Source organism: Haliotis asinina, chromosome 3 (genome assembly GCF_037392515.1).
Source record: "Haliotis asinina isolate JCU_RB_2024 chromosome 3, JCU_Hal_asi_v2, whole genome shotgun sequence".
Lineage (NCBI taxonomy): Eukaryota > Metazoa > Mollusca > Gastropoda > Lepetellida > Haliotidae > Haliotis > Haliotis asinina.
Genome location: NC_090282.1, coordinates 35,554,913 through 35,576,489, shown reverse-complemented (window position 1 = coordinate 35,576,489; position 21,577 = coordinate 35,554,913). Strand labels below are relative to the sequence as shown.

General features: G+C 39.5%; 1 protein-coding gene across 1 annotated transcript; it reads right to left on the bottom strand.

Moving 5' to 3' along the window:
• Positions 1-3,219: 3,219 nt before the first annotated feature.
• On the bottom strand, positions 3,220-16,353 carry LOC137276774 (contactin-5-like). Its single transcript, XM_067808416.1, has 12 exons — positions 16,288-16,353; positions 12,627-12,732; positions 12,287-12,450; positions 11,384-11,566; positions 9,765-9,917; positions 8,784-8,874; positions 8,076-8,257; positions 7,410-7,547; positions 6,535-6,669; positions 5,547-5,651; positions 4,863-4,878; positions 3,220-4,621 (listed from the first exon to the last, which is right to left on the bottom strand). Exons 1-12 carry the CDS (start codon positions 16,346-16,348, stop codon positions 4,024-4,026), a joined length of 1,932 nt encoding a protein of 643 aa, XP_067664517.1. The 5' UTR covers positions 16,349-16,353; the 3' UTR covers positions 3,220-4,023.
• Between the last annotated feature and the right edge of the window lie 5,224 nt (positions 16,354-21,577).

Below are 21,577 nucleotides of genomic sequence, written 5' to 3'. Positions count from 1 at the left end.
GGAGACAGCATTTACAGCTGGTGAGTGCCCCGGTTGTTTGAGTCAGTGGGTTGGGTCTAACGTGTCTGAGTCGCACACCAGTGATCGACATCACGAGTATCAGTTTTGGGGATACAAGGTACATCAGCCAAACCTGCTCTCTTAGTCGCCTCTTACAATAGGAATTGGATGGTGGTGGGAATTTCTATTCAAGCTCTCCCCAGATTAAAGTCGCTTTCAACAGTATGTCACTTATAACCTATCGTTTACAACCAGGGACGATGCAGACCGTTGATGTTTACCTCTTTTTTCAGGGCGGTAGGGGTAGCCTAATGGCTAAAACGTTGACTTGTCACGCCGATGACCCTGGTTCGATTCCCCTCACATGCACAATATGCAGGGCTCATTTCTGGTGTCCCTTGCAGTGATATTTGCTGGAATATTGCTAAAAGCGACGTAAAACCATACTCACTCTTTGATCAAACCAAGCGGTTCCAACGGTTATCAACAGAAACTTTTAACCTTTAGAACGTATGTAAAAGAAACTAATCTCTCTAGTGAGTTATTTACGTTTATTTATATTTATTTTTTAGGTTATAATGTTACAGATGGTTTGGACGACAAGCAGTCACATGAATCGCTGAAAGGGTGAGATGCGGTTTATTCACATCATCAAGAAAAGTAGCCATGCAAACCCAGTTTAAGGGAACGTGAAGTTAGAAACGGATTCGGGATGGGGATTTGAATCTGAATATTATTTTGCATGTATGTATGTATGTATGTATGTATGTATGTATGTATGTATGTATGTATGTATGTATGTATGTATGTATGTATGTATGTATGTATGTATGTATGTATGTATGTATGTATGTATGTATGTATGTATGTATGTATGTATGTATGTATAGACTGATTCGAAATTCTGACGAAAACTGTCAATATACATTATTTCACCTCTTTTAATGTACCAGGTGATCCTTTAGATCCTGGGTGCATTAAAAACATAAACAACCAAACTGCCGTTTTCCATATTTGAACCTCAAGTTTGAGTTTTCTTCATATTCTGGTTTCGGCATTTGAAAAAGATATTCAGAATCGGGATTAAAATGTCTCGAAACCCAAGTATGAAGAAAAGTCAAACTCGAAGTTGAAATATGAAAAAATGTAGCTTTGGGTGTTCATGTTTTTTTCGCTGTGCTGTGCTATACTATTTAAAGTGCTAAAACAGGGGTGGTCGAACTGATGCATTAGAATTATGTTAATTTGAAATTAGCCTACTGAGTGCTGTGAATCAGGGTCAAGTGATAAACAAGTTTCATCATAGATCTAGAATGAGACAATACTCTTGATCCAGCATACTCAGCAATATTCCAGCTGTCTGGCTGCTGTCTGTAAATAATAGAGCCTGGACCAGACAATCCAGTCATCATCATCATCATGAGCATCGATCTGCTTGGGAACCTCTGACACGTGGCAACCAAGCCTGCTGGCCTGAGCACCTAGGTTCGATTCCCAATGTGGAATCAATGTGTGAAGTACCGCAGTGTCGGGTGTCCCCTGCAATGATATTGCTGGAAAACCGTATAAATAAACGTTACTTAAATACTCGTTCAAGATTTGTTTTCACCCGTATATGTACGAGCATGAAACTAACCCACTCTGTCACACTATACTTACTACAGAGCAATTGCCCTTAATTTAGAGTACTATTTGTTGACATATTTGGATATGACGCGGACAGGGAATCGAACCACCACCTTTCTCCTCGGCGAGTAGGAGTAGCACTACTACAACCAGACGGAGAGTTTGGCGGTTACCGTGGCATCGAGTAATGTTTTTTTGCAACTGTCACCCTCCTGGGAGGGGTGACACGGAAACTTGTTAAAGCGTCATTGACCAATGAAATTAAAGCATTTTAAATAATTTAAATTGTTGTAGCAGGAGGGGTTTGTTTATGGTAGGTGTTGCCGTTGTTGTAAATCCGGAAAATGATCATGAAAATGCAAATTAGTACTGTTTATCTTAATCAGGGTCCTATTTCGTAGAGTACTAGACTTTACAGGACCGCACCTTGCACCTACGGAGCTATAATAGTATACTTTAAAGAGTTATCTCCCTTCAGATTCCACTACACTAAATTAGAATCACATGCTCCCTGAGAGAGTACTGTTTGTAAACAACTGACGAGACAGACATGTGACAGCTGTGATTGGATGAAATAGTGCATGATCTTTATGTTTCTTCAAATGTACGCCCATCGAGTAATTAAAAGTGACCACAGTTTTAGGTATTTAGTGCTGTCATTTTTATCACGACAACGTATGTGTGTACAGATATATTCAAGTAGGTGACATTTGGTGCGGAACTAAAGTTGATGTGTTCAGCTTCCTGTGCTCCGGAAGTTAGGCGGACAAGTTGTCCAGAAATTGTGTTTTTGCTGTAGTTTAAAGGTCAGACTGTACCCATGTGTACATGAAATGGCTTTTCATAGCCTGGATATTATAATATATATATAAGTTTACTACGGAAGTCTATAGGAACACATTTGGTGCTGTGTAACCTCTTTCGTCACATGACAGTTGTACCTTTACCGTTCGATCTGTATGTCTGTCTCTCTGTCTCACTCACTCTGGTAACTCTGGTATGTTATGTTTCGGTTTTGCGGGTACGCCGAAATGCCAATCTCCAGTGTCTCCCAAAGGAGTGATGTTGGACTATTGCGACGTACAGGTATTCTCAAACACATTTTCAGGTTCAGGTTCTTCTAGTCCGATAAGGAGTAGAAATTACCGAAAGTTCTTCTGCAACTGACACTGCCTTAAAATTTGCTACCATTTTCACACATTTGGAGCTTAAGGCAAAAATGTCATGACAGTGTGGTTGCATTTTCAATCAAACCAAATACGACAAACAATAAAGTAGAGTTAGGAACGTTTATTTACAATAAGAACGAAACAGTAAGGCAAATTCAAGATATACATCGCCATCAAGGTCGGATGAAGAACTTTGACCCTGGGCCGTAGTTCCAACAAACTAGGGGTGGTTGGGTAGCCTAGTGGATTACGCGTTCGCTCGTCACGCCAAAGACCCAGGCTGAATTTCGCACAACTTGTGTAGCGCATTTCCGATCTCCTCCGCTGTGAATTTGCTCGAATATTGCTAAAAGCGGCATAAAGGCATATTCAATCAATCACTCCTCCAACGTGTTAGAAAGTGCGATTAAACAGGAAACAATGGAAGCTGGGGAAGAAGTTTATTAAAATTGAAATATGAAAGTAGCAATTTGTCACACGTAACTGAACAGAACCTTCACATTAGCTGATAACGTCTAAAACATCACACAATCACGATCAGGCGATTTCTAGCATTATGTACAGTCTTTTTGCTTCTAGCATAATGTACAGTCTTTTTACTGACCTTGTTACATTTACGAACCTTCTAAGCCCCTTATCATATGCGGTATTTGGGCGACTATTTATACAGCGTCCGTCCCAAATCAGGTATAACGAAATACGTATCTGGAACATAAATTGAACCTTAAGTTGCGTACGTAAAACGATCCTTTAAAATGTATTCATCGCCGTTTTTTCACAAATTTAACTTCAAATTTCAAAGATTTTTCTTAATACGTATGCTAAAGGCGTTAAGAAGTTAACTAGATGTGTAGGTGAGCGTGCGGGTTAGTGAGTCTGGGTGATGGTGAGGGTGTAGATGTGTGTGGGTGTGGGTGTGGGTGTGGGTGTGGGTGTGGGTGTGGGTGTGGGTGTGGGTGTGGGTGAGGGTGAGGGAGGGTGAACGTTTACAACATTGGTTATTTTAATTCTTCATTGTGAAGACCCGTTTCTGGGGTCACACGCATTGATGGAATATTGATAAAAGCGCTATAAAACCCATCTCACTTCCTCAACGTGTAGCATCCCCTACGGGCAGTACTTTCATCAGGACACATTTCAAACATAGACGGAAGATCTCTTTTTCGCTTAAGATTGCATCGTGACCTATGTGGGGATAACGTACAATTCTTGATACGGCACCTCCGTTCTAACCATCAGACCCCTTGTCAAAACAGGTTGCCATGTCTCTCTCGTCATGCATCTCGAGTCTCGATTCTCGTTGCCCTGTATTCCGAGGAACTCGACAGAAGCGAGTCGTCTTCTGTCGACCATCTGATCGTCGTTTGTCGTCCTCATGAATTCCACAGTTGTGTGTCCATCCGGCTCTGTCCATGTTTATTGCTCCCAGACTCTCTCCATTTTGAGCTTCTTCGTATCTTTCAGAAAAGTGGTGGTTTCCAAACATGTGGTTAGACCTCCTTACGTTGTAGTTGGGGTGGATGTAGCTTGTTTGGTTCGACACACAGCTGTCTGAGTTGTATCTGGTAATAGGTCGAAGATCGGTTTCATTCATATCTATTCGAGTTGTGTCGCGAAGGAAGTTATGAGATACACTTTTGCGGACAGGGTGAAAGGCAGCGTCCATCTGGTGTTGCTTAAAGGCTTCCGAAAGAAGCCTCCACTCCGTAGCAGCGCTAAACCTGCTAGGCAAGGTTTCAAGTTCCAAGTAACCTGTACTTTTTCCTGCTGTGGCAGTTACTGTTGTGCTTCTCCGATATCTGGATGATATGGACGGCAGGCGGAACCTGTAACCATTCCAACATTACCCTGGCACAAAGCGAACTTACGAGGAAGACGATAGTGACTCCTATATTTCATTTAGAGTAGATTTACAAAACGACGATGGCATGCATTCGGATAACAACAAAAGCTTTGGTTCTAAATTATTCAAAAAAATAATTTAACCACAGTTGGATCTTCTTCAAGCGTAACATTGGGGGACAGACAAGCAAATGTGTTAGAAAATGTTGGGTTTTTTTAATTTACCTCATGTTTCCCAAATCTGAAAAAAATATTCAGAACTATAAAAGGTAGACAAGATTTCAGAGGAAACATAAATAACACATAAAGGGTACACATATATGGAACTACATGAATACGACATAAAAATACGTGTCCTAACCCATATCATTAGACTGCAATACATTGAATGCTTCTCTTCCACAACTAACATTGAATTCAAAATACACTGGCTTTTGTCAGAGTCAGGCGTTTCATTCGCTATATGAGCTGGCACTATATGAGCTGGCACCGAAACAGTTCTTTCAATGGCACATAGAAGTAATTCTCATCATGAAGAGAGTTTCATTTATGTCAGCTATGAGGAACACAACATGCTTCATCAGTTGAATGTATGCTACTGAGAATCATGATTTGGAGCGAGCCATTCAGTGCTTGAGCCAAAGATTTGGAGAGGGTGAGAGAGAGATTTTGGTTCGTATAAAGTTTGGTTGTTTTGATGTTTTGTTTAAGTTAGCACTAATAGCTCTGGTTGGTTATGTGGGACTACCTGTAGATTTATTATTTAGTGGGCTTTGAGTATCTCTGGTGGCTGTATGTGCCCATGTCCAGTGAACTATGGCGCACCATTCTGTGTTTGTGGTTCTAATGTTCCCATGTATACGCTTTCTCTGTCTCAAACTCGAAATATTGAAAAGTATGTTTCTCTACCAACAACTTTCTTGTAAAGGACGAAGAACATGACGGCCATGGTGGTGAGAATTGCAACCAGGACGGTGCAGCAAATCACTATGATCAGTAGTGATGGACTTGATTCTGAAAAAGTAGGAAGGGCATACATCAGATTAAATACAGTGTTAAGGAATCGGCTGGTGGTTCTGTTGTTTCATGTTTCTGAGTACACATTCGACTAGCTGTAGAGAAAGAATGATGTTAAATCGTGAGTAAAAAGTAGTATATTCAAGTTAAAAGTAGTATACAAACGTTGTGACTGTTGAACCGGAAGCAGTGCAACTGCTATATTTTCTTCGCTACCAGAGTGGAGACTGGTTTTTAAGGAAAGCGCGTCCAATGTCAACAAGAACAATGCCAAAGATATCATGTGTACTGGTATGAAAAATCTGATTACTCAAGAAACAAGCCTTGTCCAAGTTACGTCCATGCAAAGACTTTATATGGCATAGTCAGTTTCAAGTAGAAATACCATACACGTCTATATATCCTAGTCTAACTACTCGTCTCCGTGACCTACAAGAAGACTCGTACTCCTCTCGTACACCATTATTGCCATGAATCATGGCAAACCAATCAAACTGCACGTAGCAAAACGTATTTCAAATCATGAAAATGGCGGAACCGTTGAACTCTATAAAAAAAAAACAATTTAAGCATAAACTTTGAGCGAAAGGATGAACAACTTTCAACACTGAAACATATTTGCAAAGGGAATCACTGTGTTGTTGCTTTGTCCACGGGATGTATGATATTCTCAGAGCCATGTTTTTTCAGAGTTGTCTTTCCTTGATAATGGTACTAGACTATCTCCATGACCGTTTGCGCTTAGACAGGACCCAGTCGTAAACATGGCCACGAGAAGGGTACGAGGCGCCATCCGGCTTGCCGGAATGACACGAGTAGTTACGAATGACACCAGGAATAGATGCCTTAGTTAAATTGTATTACAGCTGGAATTCCTTACTGATAACTTTGTAGCAAACTGTTTCTGAAATGAAGTCAATGTTGTTGCTGACGTTACACGTGACACAGTCACTGCCTCCACTGACGCTGTGGAAAGTCAGCGCAGCCTTGTCGTGACTTAAACTGATTCCTCTCCCTAGAGAACAAATTAAAACATTCTTAAACTAAGCTAATGCAAGAAAACGACATCAAAGGATGGAACCACACCCAACATATAAAATACTGAAAAGCGAAAGAAACGCAACTCTGTTTCTATCAAACTTTAAGAAACAGACATAAACATGAATGGGTACTTTTATGAGATTTCATTTTTTTCGAAACTTGTGTTTCTTTTGCTGTTCAGTATTACACGTGCAATACATACGCGTGCTGACATTGTTCAAATTACATCCGTGTAAACGCAATGATATGCATTCCCATATTATTTATACATCTGGGGTACGTTCGATATACAGCCAGAGCCTTCGATATACAGCCAGAACACTGGCAGTGTAATGTCGAAGTTCATCGAGGTATATGCTTCGTATGCTTTGACGTATGCTATATATCCTTGCTTCGACACAACTCTGGATAACAGGATGTTCGACTCGTCAGCGTGTGTGACTTAATTGTCTCCTTTAGGTCAGGCCCGTGAAGATCAGGGTTAGAACTGGCCATCAGCATGCTTGTCGTAAAAAGCAATTAACGGAATTGGGTGGTCAGCGTCGCTGTCTTGTTTGACACATGTCAATGTATCCTAACTGCGTAGATCGATGTTCCTATTGTTGATCACCGGAGTGTCTGGCACAGACCGCCGCTACATAGCTTGGGTATGATTAAGCACTGCGTTTAACAACCAGCTAACCAACCAGCAACTGCTTTAAGTCACTAACTCACTATCAGTTCCTAAGTCATGAATCCATTGGGTGGCAAGTGAGGAGGTGGGGCCAATGGCTCTAGCCGTGCATACAAATGTCACATCCTGTCCTTCCGAAACGTTCTGTGTGATGGGCTTCTTCTCCCAAATTGGACCCGCTACAATGAATGAAACCGAATGTCAAGACTGACAGTGGACTACTTGTTTAACTCGTACTGCATGAAGAAATGTGTCTTCTTATAACATTCCTCACGTAACCATATTATTTCTATTAATGTTATATGTTCATAAGTATATATACAAATGTCTGAAAAAAACTAGTAATAACATGTTGCTTGGGCAATAGGGTTGTAACGTCTTAAACATGATGCCTGTGAATGACTCTGAATTACAGTGGTCACATAGCACATGACACTGATCATGACTGAACAATTATGATCGGCCTCAATAATTGCAATCTAACTCGAACACTAATAAGTGTATAATATTCAATGAAATGATGATCATAATCAAAACGTGTGATCTATTTTGCAGGTTTTTTTGCAGAACCAATGTCCTAAGAATTAAAAAGCTGTTCAGAAACTATAATTCTCAACACACACACACACACACACACACACACACACACACACACACACACACACACACACACACACACACACACAAGTACAATAGTCTAAAGCAACAGTACTTATAAACCACGTTCAGCTGAAGTGTTTCAGATACTTTCCCCATTGAATTCATTCCTGAACACGTGTACTTCCCTCCATCGCTTTCTTGTACATTCCGTATTGTCAGAGTTCTGGTGTCTTTAAGATCCACTTTGGCGTTTAGACCATTACGAGACCAAGTAACTGTAGGGGTGGGCCTGAAACAGGTACTTCGGTGAACTAAACCCTTGAGTGAAATATGGTGCGATTTCATGCACACTCGACAGCACCTAAACAAACAGACTTGAATGCACTTGCCAAAAACTGTTCAACAATTGTAGTGATGTACTGAAAATCGAGTGTAATTCGTCTCTCAGAAACTCTATCATGAAATCCCGTGACTTGAGCGATACATATTTCTTTTTCGAAGAAAAGATTTTCCCACACCAAAACACACAAGGGTGATAATATCTTTATCATGAAACGTCAAATTGTTTAAATAAATAATTTGTGTTCTTTAAAATAACTTTCTGAAATAATTTACCGAAATAAACCTTTTCTTGAACGAGGTGTTTACAAGCAATACATGTACAAGAAGAGCATTGTACCAAAAGGAAATTTAACTGTGCTATAGATTGACTACCTGTTACTCGAGGTCTGCTAACCTTTGTCTGTCAATCGATGGCTTCCTTTAACAAAATACATGTACCAGCCTTCCATCTAGCGTAATCATGTGTTACTCACATCCCGCTGAAAAAGCATTCCAACCTGGCTTCTTTTCCCAGTACAACAGTCGTGGTGGTGATGAACGACATGGGATTTGGTCGCAATCCTCCTAAAAAATGATAACATTTACATGATGTGTATTACTTTCTCCTAAACACTGATTCTTCCATACATACGTTAAAGCTCATATCTTAAACTGTCAAGAGTATTGCTATAGTCTGTGTTTACATTGTAAATAATATTGTAATGCTAAAATGCTATATTACGATTCGTTCTCGTGTGTGACGTGTTTATAATGGCCTTGTCTACTATGGTGAACTTCGCCTCTATATTGCTCATGCGACCTTACGCTTTACTTATTATATTATAAAACAGGCCACACTTTATTGCTTGGTTTACGGATCCGGCCATTGTAGTTTTTGCTCAAAATGTGGAACAAATTCAAGTTTGCCATTTGTGTAAGTCCAGCACATATATAAGTCCAAGTTAATATTCTAAAAATCTACTATATTAAAATCGACTTCCTATTGCGAATTTAGTATCGGTGCAAAACAAAATTTTAAATGTTGAAACAAATAAAATCGCCGAATTTTGATGTTACTGTGTGAAAAAGGGGGGTTGGGGTGAACCCTATTATAGTAGGGAATGAGGGCACTTAATGAATGAGAACATTTTCTATTTTTTGTAAACAGATAGTGGTGAAGGCCAGATAAGGGCAGAAAAAATAAAAATTGAAATATGATTTTTTTACTACCTACAGCCAGAAATGTTGCTGTAAAAAATCCATAAACCATAGACAGAAAAGGTGTGGCCTTATGTACACATATATGTAAGGATGTAAAGTTATGAATTTCAAGAAAATTTAGTTGAAGTTTCGAATACGATCAATGATCAATTCATATTATTTCACAAGTTATCTTTCATTCTCTCTGAACATGTACACCATTTTGTCATGCATGAATGAGAGCAAAAAAATATAACCCATTGGTTTGTGGTTACCGGTCAGATTTACCAAATGGCGAGCACTTGGATTTGCTTTGACGGTGATGTTTACTTCACTTCCTAATTTGGTAAAATCCAAAACGGTATTGTGTATGCCACAACGATATATACCACCATCGTCTACTTCAGCAAATGCAAAACGAAGTGTTCCTGTATAACAAACAAAACCAAAATCATGACCATCAGTAGTAAAGAAGTAGTCATTCCGATTACTATATCGTTGGTTCCAGAAATCAGTTCAATGCTAGAATGGATACTGTGTACCATAACTCAAGGAAACAGTCTACTTAGATCTCATTTCAATCGGACACTTCTGCCCATCAAGCTGTGGACAATGATAATATGAAGTCACGTGTGCCCAAGCAACATCAGTGAGTGGCCAAGACTTTACGCTGTTTTTGGCAATTTTCCAGCAGTGCTACCGCAGGTGATTCTAGAAATGGGCTTCAAGCATTGTAGCCATGTGGGGAAATGAACTCGTCGTGACGATCGAACGCTTCAACCAACAGGTTAAACCATCGCCCCAGGCAACATGAAGGATTCTTACATTTCATAGCTACACAGATGGAAGTTCTAAAGTCGAACAGGCGACAAAGGGCAACTCGGATTAGATTTATATAATACTGATAGTGCTCAAAACGCCATGTGAACAGTGTTCAGAGTATAGAGTTGTCATCAGTCCTCCTCGGTTGGCAATTAAGACTGAGTCAGATATGTTGCTCCAAATGCTGAATTCTCTGAATAGCGCTCCTGTACCGACTACTCGCTGGCTTATTACGATATTCAGACGTTCCTTACATGCATATCTCGGGACACGAAATGCCAACTGTAAGTGAAATATATTTTTCACATTTTGAATTATGACAACAAACTTTAAATAGTTTTGTCCTGTTCATTCAGAGGTGTGTATCTGCTTATTGCTGAATCTTCGTTCAGAATCATATATTAGGATAAAATTATGAAACTGGATATCAACCGTGCTATCACAAAACGTGGTTACCGTTACCCTTTAAGAGAATGGATGAGGCGCTTGTGATCGCAATAACCGCTGGTTTTCATTATCACCACTATCGCTATCGTGCATCACGTTGAAGGGAGATAACTCTGTCTAACCTAACAGACACGATGAGCAAACCCGAATCAAGCAGTACATAGTACATATACAACGATAATTACGAATCACATATTTTATGAACATAAAGGAAGTTTTAGTTTATTTTAACGTCAATGTGAATGGCCATATGAAAAGAAATTAAAAGAACTTATTTTAAGAACACGACAGAACTAGGTCGTACGAAACATAAGTAGATAGGTTAGATGTATATTTTCCTGATCAAAGGCCAATGTCTTCACTATTATCATTAGATATATCTTGATATGATATATTAGATAAAGCATTCACTTTCTTTCTGACTGTTTGCGTAAAGCTCGTATTACCGAACGCCATAAACATAAAAAAATGAATTTATGCACTATCATTCCGACCCCCAAAGAGACCATTTACTAATTTCATATTTTAATTTCAAATTACGGTAAAGATACAACACGGACATTTTTACTGTGATCAAAAGAAACTGTGTTTGCGAAAAACATTACTTTGGAAATTACTGAAATACCGTAATTGTCAATCATGATCCTGTTGCTAGTCTTGACCTGGCTTGACCTCTTTCCTTCAATTCTAAACCAGCTGTACTTCCCAGGGGGGAGGGAGAATGGGGGATGATCACAGGTAAGTGACATCGGGGACATCTCATTCTTCATCACGTTTCTCACAGGCACATTCCATTGGTCATCCAGCTCTGAAAATATGCGGTCAACACATTTGTTTCTTTGTTGTTTAACGTCAAACTTAAAGCCAATATTCCATCTATATGGTGGCAGTCTGTGAAAGATCGAGTCTGGATCGATAATCACGCGTTCAACACCTTGAGCAAGAAAATAAACATCATGAGCATCGATCTAAGCAGTTGGGATAGGGTGACATGTGTCATCCAAGTCATTGGGTTGTTTAAGATCAGTGGTAAACCGGATCTTCACTGATTAGTATATAACGTTTGTGTAGCCAGTTTTTATTATCCGTAGAAATACTTCCCATTCGATGTGAATCGAAGTTATTAAGTCATATGATGACTCCAATCATCGGTGTTGTCAATAGGATGAATCTCGAGGACGTCAGTCAAGCAGCAGAAACGTCAACCCAGTTCAAGTAAATACATAACATCAGTGCAAAAAATAAAGTTCCTTGCAACGACAAATATCAACGTGAAGTTAGCTTTGTCACTGTGATTTGTGAACGTCTGTCGAGCGTGTTTCACCAGATTACATCTGCTTTCAAGTAAAAAATTTGACTTTCTAACCATGTTTGTTGTTAGATGAGACAGCCTTAAAAACTCTCAGTCAGCTTAAACACCCTTAAACTGGATCATAGACTAAACATTCGGACCAATAGTGTACACTATAACAAACATAACCCATGTTTCAGATGAACTGAATAAAATATATTTCATCAAATCTCTCACGCGCTAGAAGCAGCGACACCGTCGGAGAGACGTCATAGCCCTCGCCGTCATCCACCCTGCACGTGTAGTGACCTTGGTTATGTTGTGTGAAGTTTTCTATGGTCAAGGGTCCGTATTGCCCAGTTGAAACATGTATTCGTTGTCCGTATTTCATCCAAATGAACCTGTAACATATGATCATCCATGTTAATGACATTTAGAATTAATTAACGACTGCGGGATTGTTTTTTCCCTGTAATACAAATATGTTTCTTCTAGTTTTAAACTGCGATGCCTTTATGTTTTTCCCCTGTAATACGAACATGTTTATCTAGTTTTAAACTGCGATGCCTATGTGTACCTGAACATTTGGCTGCCTTCAGCCGAGCATGAGAGGACAACATTACTCCCTGGTCGAATGTACCGCGTACTTCGTAATCGGGGCTCGGACACCCTTGGAACAGAATCTGTGGAAACAATAAAATGCTTCAAGTAAACACATTTATTGCTATTGAAAATACCTCTGCTAGTAACAATAAGCTAGTATTGCACAGTATTCAGTATAAAACGCGTGCATTGAAAGGATGTTTTTCATAAGCAGTTATTGAAACTCACGGTAGCTGAGTGGGTTAGATGGCTGATGGGTGCAAGTGATCAGGTAAGTGATCTGAGTGTGGGTTTAAATCCCAGATCGGATCAGGCCTACCACGAGTACAAGGATCTAAACTGTTTCTAGAAAACGTAATTCCAAAAGTAATATGTGTGAAACAAAAAACTCTTAACACCCCTTGGCGTGTTCGGTGACACTGAGTGAAGAAATGACAGATCACCATGAGGAGCTCAACAAACTCAACAACCAATGCCCTAGTTTGTATAAATAACACAGACCACTTGATAAAGGGACGGCCCTCCCCAGCAGTTCATCAGCCATCTTTGCTTTTGATCTAACATGTAACTGATACCGAGTGATGCCGAAGTTAGCCGACAGGAAGCAGGAAGAGTGAGCAGGAAGAATCGAGTATTTGTCACCGCTCGCCCTTTTCCGTAAAATCCAAGAAGACGCTATTCGGCTTGTCCCGGAATTATACGAATTGATCTCGATTGAGAATCGCAAATAGTTTTCTAACCCGGCGATTCTGTGTAAACGGGCATCAACACACGAACTGCAGTGCAAGCGGATGAGCCTGCTCGAGTAGTCTACCGTCTTGCTTTGATTTGATTACGGGCTCTCGGAATATCCACTCCCCTGACATACAGAGGCTGAAACAGATAAAGTCTGTACAGCCCATGCATGTCGGTTATATCTGACAAGTCTAGATTACAGCAGTTTCTGGAATTACCTTGAATCTTTGTTTATATGTTTTGTTAGGATAAATTAACTATGAGTGCAGATGTTAGCCTAAATATGCTCTAGACAAGACGAGCCAGTGATTGATATTATGAGTAAAGATCAACCTCACCAGTGTAGTAGAAACGAGAAACTATACCAGACAGACAAGTAACTGTCATTAAGGGTAACGTCACCGTTATAGTAGAAACGGGTAACTATACCTGACAGACCAGTGACTTGAAATACGAGTAACTTCACCGGTATGGTAGAAACGGGTAACTATACCAGACAGACCAGTGACTGGGAATACGAGTAACTTCACCGGTATGGTAGAAATGAGAAACTATACCAGACAGACAAATGACTGTCATTAAGAGTAACCTCACTGGCATAATAGAAACGGGAAGCTAGACCTGCATTTATACACCTGGACAAAAATTAAGCAACACCAATTTCATATTTCATTATTTTGTTAGTATGAAGGATTTTTCTGCAAAAGTATGTGATTTTGACGACGATGGTCTTCCGTAGATTGAGATGATCCAGCATGGAAAATGTGCATTTGCAGAACCCCCTTCACTGACACCCGTTTAAAGTGAAAAGTCCACTTTAAGTCGGGAACGTCGAGCGCGGTGTACTCGATGTTCTTAGATCAAAAGTAACTGAATCTTTGTCATGGCTAAACGTCTGCTGCCAAACGATGGCAGATTATTGGGCTTACAGATAGAGGAATATCTTTGAGAGCTATTGGTAGAAGAACAAGCCGTCAACACTCGATAACAAGCCGTTTAATTGACAAACCTCGACAAAGAATGATGTGAGGGATCGACCAAGATCTAGCGGAGACCGAAAATAACATCTGTAAGTGAGGGCAGTCGACTTTTGAGGATCGTTAGAAGAAACCCCCTTCGCCAATTCAACACAACTAAGAGACCAGTGGTACACCCATAAAAGCAAGGGTCTGCGAGGACTGGTACACGGCGCCTCAAAGCGGCAGGTTTCAATGCCAGAACACCAATACAAAGGTCTGGATGAACCAGCTCGTTGGCACGTGCATGAACGACTGACGTGGTGTCGTGTCACACCAAACCATTTTGGTACACTGGAGACGGATCCACTCTAGAGATGAGTGCAGGGTGCTTTTGCGGATGTTTTTATTCAGTTAGTATGATGTCTTTGGCTCATGAAAAGGCTTGTAATACTCTCAGATTGTGGTACCAGATGTTTTACAGGCTACTATATGTGGTGGGAGCCCGACACCACCTCAGAGTAAATCATGGATAGTTTTATTACTATGAATCGCATCACCTTCATTTTGACTTCTGTGCATTTCTAAAGGATGTAGAAATTATTTGACGTATTTCTTTTTAAAAAGAAAATCCAAATGACCGCCATTTTGACCGCATTCTTGTTTCATCGAGTGTTGCCTTTTCTGCACCAAAATTTACATCAAAATGAGTGCCAAATGTTTCCATTTACATCCAAAGTTGATTGATTTCATTTTTTTTGACACGTGTCTCTCCTACAGAGATGCATTGGGGGCAAAACAAGTTATTTTGTATGGTGATTTCGTGGTAATATAATGTTTTACAGCTTATTCTTTGAGACAGGGGTATTTTAGCGATTTTCAAGGAAATGTGTGGTGGAGATTTATCTATTGAAAGATAACATTATTTTTGTAACAATAACACGTTGTTTTTGTTTCTTCTTTACTTCTAGAGTGATGACATGTTACTAGGATTGTTTACATATTGCTCAGAATTCAAAATGGCCGTCACGATGGCCGCCATTGTAGTTTTATACATATGCAAGCAGGACTAAATTTGTACTGATATACAGCCAAACAATTAGTTAGATAGATAGATCAACATCGCAGAGTCAACGTAATTCAAATGTTTCACAGAGTTGTCAATATGTTAAATATCCGAAGAGTATACAAAGACTTCTGGTGAAGACATATTTCCCACTTAAAGACGTTAGAATAATACATCAGCAACATTTTCACTGATTTAAAACAATTAATTTAATGCCAAGTGTTTAAGATAGTATGGGAACAGAACTAAATTTCAGTTCTGTGGTCAACGAAAGTTTCCCACTCCCATAATACTTAATGAAATAACATTATCGAAAAGAGTTAGAAAACTATGCTTCATGGCCGATAACTGCGTCTAGGCTCTGGTTGTAGCTATTCAAAGTGTTCTTTCAGATAACTCTCAATCACTTCTGATACGTCCACAAACTCAGAATAACTTGCAAATGGACAATGAACATTTCTAGCACCTAATGTGGCCTGTACCTTGCCTAAATTATACCCACTGAGCATAGTTTTATCATGTAATTTTTTCTGTTGAAATGTACCAGTCAGAAGTTTTATTTTTTCAGTGTACGCACTTAAAATCAATAAAATTCAGTTTGTCATAGTTTGTTTTTGTCATCTTCTATAAAAAAACGTTTGCTTGTTAGTTTGTTTAAAACACCAATGAAACTGTCCCACAATCTCAAAAGTGATCACTCAAAGTAATATGAGGTGAAGCTAACTTTTGTCCAGGTGTACATAACATAAACACCAGAAAGTAATCAGTTCTGTTAAATTCCATTGGACGGAATAGTAAAACTAGTGATGAAAACTATTTGGATGAAGGATGGAAGGAAGGAAACTGTTAAACAGATATCAGTAACAAAGGAACTCTACCTGCTTGCCCTAGCAGCTCAATCATCAGTATCAGAGCTGACACGCCACGCCGTCCCATCATGTCAGATATAGTAGTGGTCTGGAAAAACATGCAGCATGCTTCTCCGGATCCATAATATGCTTCCTTGATATACTACCTTGTTTTATTAAACGTAGTTTCAAATCATGACTCGCTGGATATATTTTCGTAACATTAACCTGCTAGTGTGTAAGGAAGTTATTACTTTAAACAATTGCTATTCAAAATCTACGGCATGGCAAACGTTCAGAAATTATTAGATATCCCTCATCCACCGATCTGACTAAGCCTACGTCTTTCAAATGTTTCAAAGATGTGCTTGTTTCAGTTTCCTCTTTTAACTGCTGGTATTTCTACGTTCTTGAAACAAAAATAAATTGGCAGTTTACACCTTGGCAAGAAAGAAATAATCTAACAACTAATTGTCCCCATTTACGCATTAAATTTTAAAATTGTTGACCTTATGATAATAAGGACGCCATCACTGGGCGTTTTGATAATTTGGTATAGTTTCAAGTACATGGTTTTATGTTATCCAAATCAATTGTTTGATTCTTTTAGAACATATGTGATCGCGTTATGCCAGTGTGCAAGAGGATATTTACAACTTTTGACCAAAGCTGAACAAATTAAAAGCATATATAATAAACATATGTTTTATTTGATTATATACTGGACAAAATAAGTTGGGATATTGGTATTTTTATAACTGACATTTTATCGGGATATCAATGAATAAATACATCATCATTCATAATTTCAAAATTTAAAATTTCCCTAAATATTTTTGTCCATTATAGTATTCTATTGCACACCAAATATCTGAACTTTACCGCAGATCAACAAGGCGGGATGGTTTTTTTTTCAGCAAAATGTTATCAAATGTTGAATGAATAATGAGTGTGACCACCACTGGCTTTAGTACACGCCATATGACGACGAATGACGTAAGACGTGATCCGTTGCCATTCATGTAGGAGGCACTGTTCCATTCCATTTGTTGAGCAGTGACTAGTGAATAATATCATATCGGATTGAGTAAGTTGTACTTTGTCAGACAAATGGTCGTCATGGCTTCTTGGGAACGTCTCAGAATTGTAATAGAAAGAACATGTCCCCTTTCTCTGGTAAACACAAACTGACGTGAAAAAGAAATCCGGGATTTGGGGATTATTTTCCCGACGCAAGAGCAATTTCTTTTAAAATGTTTTAAATGCGGATAATGGGTCTCAAATATGGTGTTAATTCTCAGCTAGATACTGGCGGGTTAATGGCATGCCCCGAAATGATGGACAGACCCTGACACCCACCGACTAGATACGTAGGCGCTATCAGCGTCTCAAATGGGTTCGATATCTGAAGTGTCTGGGCAACATGCACACCATTGCCATGACTTGTAAGTCACAATCACAATAATTTTGAAAATATTTACATCGGGTTTTTTTTTCAAATAAATCCAACGATCCCATAACACCACGTGTTGTTTCCCCTTTGTACGTAATACAAGTTGGTCGCAACATCCTTGACATTGACGTCAACGAACGTCAAAGAAGGTTTATACTTATTCTCACAATTGGAGAATATTATGATGAGAACAGCAAATATGCATCACGCTAGAATTATTTTAATTTTTCAGTTTTCAATCTGTGTCTATGTTAATTATTTTTTACTTCCCCATATAAAGGGAAATTGAAACACGATTAACTACTGAATCAAACTAAAACTTTGGAAACCATTTTAGTTTCAGAAATTGACGAGGAAGATTGTGTGATGTTTTGATGACTACTTTACTATTACTGTGGTGTTTGAAATCATAATATCCCCAAAAAGAAACGCACAGACGGGAAATCTGTTGCGAAAATGTTGTATTTTCAAACATGTATAACTCGCCCACAAATAGGCTTTAATGCATGAAATTTTTCACCAGTTAATGTCTATACGTCGATGGTGACGACGTATCACGACCTCGACGTCTGGTTTCCTGGCTCTCAGACCTATCTCTTTCAACCTGTTCAGACTGACCGGATATCCTCTGAAGTCCAGGCACCCTGGCTTCAGGCACCCTGGCTTCTGTGCTGTAGTATCTTGGGCTGCAATGTACGGGGACGGTCATTTGTTGTATCTGTTTGGTTGCAACGAGGTGAAAGCCGTGATATCTTGCTCAGACTAACATTCAGACGCCTGACAGCTGAAGATTGGTAATCTCCCGCATGCATTCTTTCAATGTCGATGTTCCGTGTCGCAGAGTCAACGTAGTGATTTGACCTTGCAAGAGTTTCGTCACATAGGTCACATCAGTTTGCAACAACCAAGGCCCTATTAAAGGTTTTCAAAACATATTGACATAATTTCAGAATTGACACTGCTGGTTGGACAGCCTGTTTCCCCTCACGCCGAATGATAAAATCATCATTCCTGTCCTGAGTCTGTCTGAGGTCTGACCAGTCTGTTGATAACGCCGACGAAGGTTCCTGACGGTAACGACAGTACTGGCGTTAACCTTGGCACTGTTAAGTGTTTTTCTGTTGAAGTGCGATCTGATCGGCACTGAGGGATGGTTTTATGCTGTACATGCACATGCCTTGTGCCCTTACATGCACAACACGTGCGTTTTGTTGTTTTTCGTCCAAAGTGCTAAAGAGTTGCGTTTGGGCGCTGTTGTTTGTGGTAATCAAACTCATGTCTGAGGCAAGAACGATGGAACAATTTGCATTTGATACTGATTTTATATGTTGAAATTACGATACATTTTGCAACAGAAAGTTTCTTTTGCCCGTCAGTATATACGAACATCAGCTGCAAAACCATGCCCTGAATCATAATCGTGTGATAGTTCGTCTAACAATTTGGACTGTATCATAAGTGAGCGAGTGAGTTTAGTTTTACGCCACAATCAGCAATATTCCAGCTGTATGGCTGTGGTCTGTACATAATCGAGTCTGGACCAGACAATCCAGTGATCAACAACATGACCATCGATCTGCTCAATTGGGAACCGATGACATGTGTCAACCAAGTCAGCGAGGCTAACCACCCGATCCCGTCAGTCACCTCTTACGACAAGCATGGTCGCCCTTTTCGACTGTATCATAAACTTAAGTATATATGATTTACTTCTTTCAAAAATTTGAATTGCAAATATTGAACAATTATAATATCAATGAATGTTATTACCCTATCTCCAACCATCGCAAACGTTTGTTAACTACAGTCAGAGATATCAGAAGTTCGTACAAACGGGAAATAGAAACTAAATATGGAATGCCCGGACCACAATGGACACCCACATAGTTGACCGTAAGCGGGTGGGGGCTAGAACGAAGTAGACAGTCGTAGACCCGTATTTGACCTTAGTTTAACGTAGCTGGACGTATTTAAGTGTATTATAGGCTAACGTAGATCACTAAAACTATGGCCTTACTTTGAGCTTCTTCAAACCCCATCATTTGGCCGTGGTTTAACCTATAGATTTTCAACATGTCTCAAAATGTATCTATGGTTTGCTTGAACGTCAAGACCCTATCTGTTACCGTACTTTACCGGCCGCACTTTTCCCGATGTTTTTCGGATGGATATACTCGCACCAAAGGTAAGCCAACCCTAACCTTTACTCGCTAACCCTAAGGATCTAGAAAGGGGGTGCCCAAGGGCTTAGGATAAAGCAGCGCGCTCATTAGCAAGCGAACAGCAGTCCCCGGGTAGCGCGCCCGGTAAACTCCATTCTAACTTCGTACTTTCAACCTGGTTGAGTATAGTTCTACCTTGTTCACCGTAATTGACCCTCGTTCCACTCTCCATTTTTGGTATAACATTGATTATCACTCTGTAATCTAATGACTGGTCGCCACTTACGCCTTATTTACTATTTATGTGTTTTCCTATTTTCCTTCACTTCTTTCAGTTAACAGAAGTCGAATGTCTACACGTTGCTTACTTACCCGTGGCCATCTAGGTTAGAGTAGTATACAGCAACTCATGCTTGTGGCGACTAACGGGATCGGGTGGTCAATGTGGTCAGGGTGGTCAGGCTCGCTGACGTAGTTGAAACATTTCATCGTGTCCATATTACGTAGATCGATACTCATGCTGTTGATCAGTCGGGGTTTTCTGATCCAGACCCTATTATTTACAGACCGCGGCCATATAGCTGGAATATTGCTGATTGCAGCGTTAAGCAACAACCAGCTAACATAACCTCACGGTTGTGCGGCTGCTTTATGGTATTAACATTCTGGGCAAGATATTTTCTAGCGTTTGTGCCGATGGTTCTTGGAAACGTGGCGGGACTTTATTCAACTGATGCAAGTCGTGGTTATGAATTTTAACGAGATTCGTATTCCATATCAAGTACATTTCCCGAGGAAGAGGTAGGGACAGAGCGTGATACTTCACGGCGGACATAGTTTCGTATCATGCTATTTTCCTGAAACATCAACAAAAGTTCATTAGAAAAGCATCCTATGTACGACTATTAATTGGATAAAACCAATAGATTTCATAATAAGGTGCATTCTCAAGAAAACACAACAGTGATCAGCTAAATATCCATATTTTCTTGAATCTGATGGATACAATAATGACACAAGGTCATAACAAAATGATAACTAGGATCACATGATCAAGTACAGTGAGATGGTTGACTGCATGTGATCGCATTCCACTGATTGAAGCTCAAGGTTACCGAGTCAGGCGTTAGAAAACAAAAAAAACATGTGAAACAGATTGTTTATTTAATCACAAATTAAACAATGTTTTCTTCACTAATTCAGATTTCTGTATAGGAATATTATGAATGTATCACGCATGTTTGAAATGTCACATGCCACAAATTAAACATACTCTGCAGAGAAAGTACGGGAACTTTCCAATCAATATAAGATTGGAAAAGTAAGATGGTGTATTAGAGTCAATCAATGTCTGATAATAATAAATGATTTGAAAGTACAACGCCACTTGCACTTCCTTATGAGCATAGTAGTTTGTACAGTAATGAAACAAAAATATTATATTTCACAACATATTTACTGTACCATATAAGTGGTACTGTGTCGCTTTCAGCAAATATATGTCGACGATAGTGTCGTATGACCATGAGATGACATTTGTCATTTCCTGTACAACGGAAAAAGACACTTTATGTGAAGTGTCCACGCTGAAATGTAAAAACATTTGATATACTCATAGTCAAAAGAAACGGATCGTGTGCCCATATATTTTTGTAACATAGCAATCCAAACACAAGACAAATAAAACACTTCTTTAATAATTATA

Bases quoted from the DNA above. Each gene is read 5' to 3' on its own strand.
- LOC137276774 (XM_067808416.1), bottom strand. From the start codon at position 16,348: ATGATGGGACGGCGTGGCGTGTCAGCTCTGATACTGATGATTGAGCTG. The intron at 12,733-16,287 runs GTAGAGTTCCTT...TTGTTTCCACAG, and splicing joins TGAGCTGCTAGGGCAAGCAG to ATTCTGTTCCAAGGGTGTCC. The intron at 5,652-6,534 runs GTAAGGAATTCC...CTACTTTTTCAG, and splicing joins AGTTTGCTACAAAGTTATCA to AATCAAGTCCATCACTACTG.